This window comes from Pundamilia nyererei, unplaced genomic scaffold (assembly GCF_000239375.1).
Source record: "Pundamilia nyererei isolate P.nyererei 1_Seehausen unplaced genomic scaffold, PunNye1.0 scaffold00029, whole genome shotgun sequence".
NCBI classification, from domain to species: Eukaryota; Metazoa; Chordata; class Actinopteri; order Cichliformes; family Cichlidae; genus Pundamilia; species Pundamilia nyererei.
This window is the reverse complement of record NW_005187430.1, coordinates 1,614,173-1,618,569: the sequence shown is the minus strand read 5'-3', so window position 1 is coordinate 1,618,569 and position 4,397 is coordinate 1,614,173. Positions and strand designations below refer to the sequence as shown.

The following is a 4,397-nucleotide window of genomic DNA, read 5'->3' as shown; positions in this document are numbered from 1 at the left end:
TTACATATCGTGAACATGTTTCTAAGAATAGTAGCAAGCATAGTAATCCCACTCTGTGCACTCTCTATTTAATCCTCATGAAGAGGATGGTATAAGGTTTGTTTATCCCAAAAGGTTAAATCTGTTCATCTGGACGTAGCGTTTTCAGTGAGAGAAACGTTATGTCACTTATTCAAGTGATTCAGCTGATTACAGGTTCCCCCAACCTTATGCTAGGGTGACCATACTTTGATTTCCAAAAAAGAGGACACTTGGCTCAGTCATGAAGAACTTGCTTAAAGAAATATATAAAATCGGCCCAGGCATTTTGACTGAAGAAGGAGAAACAGGAGAGGGAGGTCGAGAGAATGAGAGAAGAATCAGAATCAGAATACTTTATTGATCCCTGGGGGAAATTATTTTTTGTTACAGTGCTCCATTATAAACCAACATTAAGACAAAACAGACAATACGCTAACTAAGAATAGTACAATATATACATATATATGTGTTATACACATATACACATATATACACATATATACGTCACATAAGAAGAGGCAGCTGACAGTGTAAAGACGCAGAATAACTCCAGCTTTGTGTCTTTTTCCATTCTAGCTAAAGTACGGGACAAACTGTGTTCCTTTTCACCTTCATACGAAAAGTGTAATATTTTCTCTGAATACGGGACGATTCGTTTTTTTACGGGACGGTTGGCAACTCTACTAACTAACCTTATGAATAAAGTTCAACATCAGTAACATCATAGCACCCACCCAGATGTATAGAAACTCCATCATGCTAGCTAGTACGCAGTGTGAGTTATTATAACTGACTGTAAAAAGTCAGCACAACGAAAATAAACTCCACCTAAACTTGGTTTACATCTGACCCAGATAGACTGCAGGTCGAAACTTCTTACCTGAAGTTCAGGGTCTCTCCTCCTCCTGCCTCCCGTTTTTCCCTCATCCACCTGCTGGCCTCTGTCGAAGCTCCGCCACAGCCACCACCAAACAACTGAGTTATTTTTACACATCGGCCAGCATCTGGCCAACCCACCACCTTTTTATTGTTTATACCGTTACAAAAAAAACTCCATCGGCCCACCGGGCAGATGCCCAGTATGCCCGATGGCAAGTCCAGCTATGGTCGGTACGAGGGAAATTTCTTTTGCAGTTCGTTTAAAAGATGGACTTTGGGGTCTTTTTATAAGGTTGGGGAAACCTGCAGTCAGCTGAGACTGAAGAAGTCTCTTGGATGAGTGATGAAATGTTTCTCCCACTGAAAAATGCTATGTCCAGATGAATAGAATCAACCTTTTGGGATTTACTTACCTGCGTGCATCAAGAAAAGGTTTGTTTACATTTTATGTTCAGATCAAAGTCCATTTATCATAGACCACAGTGTCATCTGGGACTATCTGTAATTTCAGCGTTAATGTGTCTTTTGGTCTTTTAATCTCTCAAACACCAACTAAACTTTTGCCTTGTTTACATTATTTACTGGTTTGTTGGTTTACAGAGGTCAGTGGACAGTAAGGCATTGCAGGAGAGGCAGAGGCAGCAGATGGCCCGAGGTCTCCCCAAACAGAAGCCCATCCCAGGGGTCAAGCAAGTCATTGTTGTGGCTTCAGGAAAAGGTGGTGTTGGGAAGTCCACTACTGCAGGTGCTCAGTAAAACTCATACTAAACAATGGAAAATTCTCTCACCATCTTTTTTCTTCCAGAGCTATTTTATTTAAGAGGGTAAAATTGGTGCTTTTGAATGAATTCCTTTTTAGGTATGGCCTTGTTTGGAGTTTATAGAACAATGCCAAAAAAAGGGAAGAAATAAGGTTCTGAAATGGAAAAGTAATTGGTGAAGTAGATTTCATCTGCTATTGCAGTGTTTTCTGCTAAACGTTACTTAACAAGAAACCATTTTGAACGTAAGATCTTATACTTTTTACTTTGGCACTGATCATAAAAGATCTTTAAATGGAAAAATATTAAAAGAAAATCATGTTTCAGGTGGCCTAATGTTTGAACATTTTCAATGAGAAGTATTTGATTTGATTTGGTCTGTTTTTTCTCTCATGCCAGTGAATTTGGCTCTAGGATTAATGGCCAATGACATGGTAAGGAATCTGCTTTATCATTATATATTATATATTTTATATACTATATATGTATGTAATTTCAGCCATCAAAAAACAACACACATATGACAGTGAGCTGTTAGTCTGTCCTCCTCAGAGCTATACTGTATGACTTTTTCTCTCTCTTCCAGTCAAAGTCTGTGGGTCTGTTGGATGCCGATGTGTTTGGTCCATCGATTCCCAAACTTATGAACCTGAAAGGAAACCCAGAGCTCAGTGACAGTATGGCTAGTTCAATTCAGCTGAAGGTTTCTAAAATTCCAGTAAACATTTTATAACAGAAAAGTGTTTTTTTATTTCTTTTTTTTACATATCTTTCAGATAATCGGATGATCCCCCTGACCAACTATGGGGTTCCTTGGTGAGACTGTCATCAACATTACATCACAACCTTTTTGTTATACCCATAAATAGCCCTAAATCATGTCTATTATGTGACCTATTCTTCTGATTCACTTTCTTCTCTGCCAGCATGTCTATGGGTTTTCTGGTTGATGATGTGGCTCCGATAGTGTGGCGGGGGCTCATGGTGATGTCTGGTATAGAGAAACTGCTCAGACAGGTGAGACCAGTTTAGATTGCACTGTCAGTTTATTGAATTTAAAGGAAGCTGATGAAACATGTTTTGTGATTGTAGGTGGACTGGGGGTCGTTGGACTATTTGGTAGTGGACATGCCTCCTGGGACTGGAGACGTCCAGCTGTCGATCACCCAGAACATCCCCATAGCAGGTGGGTTTGTCACACATCACCTAATACAAATGATGTTTTCTAAACACATAACTTCACTTTTTAAAAGTATCCTCATTGCTGTAGCCCCCAGAAGTAAATAACACATGTTTAGTTCAAAGTTAAGTCGGGTCATGTGATGTTTGTCTTGTACAGGTGCGGTTATTGTGTCCACGCCGCAGGACATCGCTCTGCTGGATGCTCGCAGAGGAGCCGAGATGTTTAAGAAAGTGAACGTGCCGGTAAGGTGTTGATGTGTGTGTCAGTGGATGCATAAACTATTGGATTCAGGTTGGGTGGATGAATACAACAGGAAGTGATATTTTCTTTCCTGCAGGTTCTGGGTCTGGTTCAGAACATGAGCGTCTTCCAGTGCCCCAAATGCAATCACGAGACCCACATCTTCGGCTCTGATGGGGCCCGACAGCTTGCAGACACTTTGGGAGTCACATTTTTAGGTTGGACCGTCACTTTCATTTCATTTGTTTTAGTGATGTCCGAGGGTGCTCGAAGTAGTTTGCTGTCCGTATTAACCCTCGTATGCTCCAAGACATTAGGTGCAGTAAAAGTGGCATGCATAAAGTTGAGGGAACATATATATTTTATAGGAATTTTTTCATTCATGTTGTCATTCCTAAATTCTTTAGTGGGCTTTTGACAAAGTAAGACTCAGGAATCAGATTTTTCTTTTATCTGTTAAAAGCTAAGATTTATTTTTGGGCTTTTTACCTTTGTCAGACTCAAACCCGGGCCACCACATTTCAGTCGGAAGGAATATGGGTACCTCTTCAATCAGTCTGCTAAACTGGCACCCAAAAGCTATAGTTCATATAGATTACCAACAGGAATGCAGCTTAGAGATTCACATTTACCACAGCAGCCTGACAGCATGAACTCAGCAGCACTCTCTGTATTCCCTGGGGCAAAGCTGTGGATAGTCCTAACACACATCGTACAATTTAACTTAATCATTTTCTTCGCCATCTTATTGATGGTGAACAAACCCCATATTTAAGTCATAGCACACAACTTTCATGGACCTGGCCTGTCACATGAGACAGTTTTATCCGCATCGTGGTAGATGTTTGTATGACCTTGAAGATCTAACACTTGCTTTTTGCAAATGCCTCTAGTTGCTATGTTTTGACTGTTAGACTACTATAGAGTCCTAACCCAGACGTGTCTGCAAAGAAAAAAAGCTTTTTGCCTCAACACCCCCATATCTGGAATGAACCGAGTGACTTGGATGTGTCTCACTGCCGTCACAAGGATGATTTGACATTGGTTTTATGAACTATTTCATTTGAAAACAACAAAGTAAAGCTTTTGATTTTCTGTTTTTGAAAACATTGAAACCATTTTTGATTTCTTTTATATTTAACGTGTGATTTCATGTATATGTGACTGTTTCCAGGTGACATCCCTCTTCACATAACCATCAGAGAGACATCAGACAGAGGACAGCCAGTGGTCATCTCTTCTCCCAACAGCCCTGAGGTCTCTGTTTGAATCTATTCTATTCTGTTTTGCTCTTCTTTTTTTCAAAAAAAAAA

General features: G+C 40.0%; 1 protein-coding gene across 1 annotated transcript in view; it reads left to right on the top strand.

Annotated features, from left to right (window-relative positions):
* The window catches only part of nubpl (nucleotide binding protein-like), a 5,045-nt gene extending 689 nt beyond the window's left edge, over positions 1–4,356 (top strand). The window contains exons 2-10 of the mRNA XM_005728577.1: positions 1,501–1,645; positions 2,061–2,095; positions 2,248–2,338; positions 2,438–2,477; positions 2,588–2,678; positions 2,754–2,847; positions 3,001–3,086; positions 3,182–3,302; positions 4,259–4,356. Coding sequence (XP_005728634.1) covers positions 1,501–1,645; positions 2,061–2,095; positions 2,248–2,338; positions 2,438–2,477; positions 2,588–2,678; positions 2,754–2,847; positions 3,001–3,086; positions 3,182–3,302; positions 4,259–4,353 — 798 coding nt within the window. The 3' untranslated portion in view covers positions 4,354–4,356. The remainder of the gene's footprint in view (positions 1–1,500; positions 1,646–2,060; positions 2,096–2,247; positions 2,339–2,437; positions 2,478–2,587; positions 2,679–2,753; positions 2,848–3,000; positions 3,087–3,181; positions 3,303–4,258) is intronic.
* The last annotated feature ends 41 nt before the right edge of the window (positions 4,357–4,397 follow it).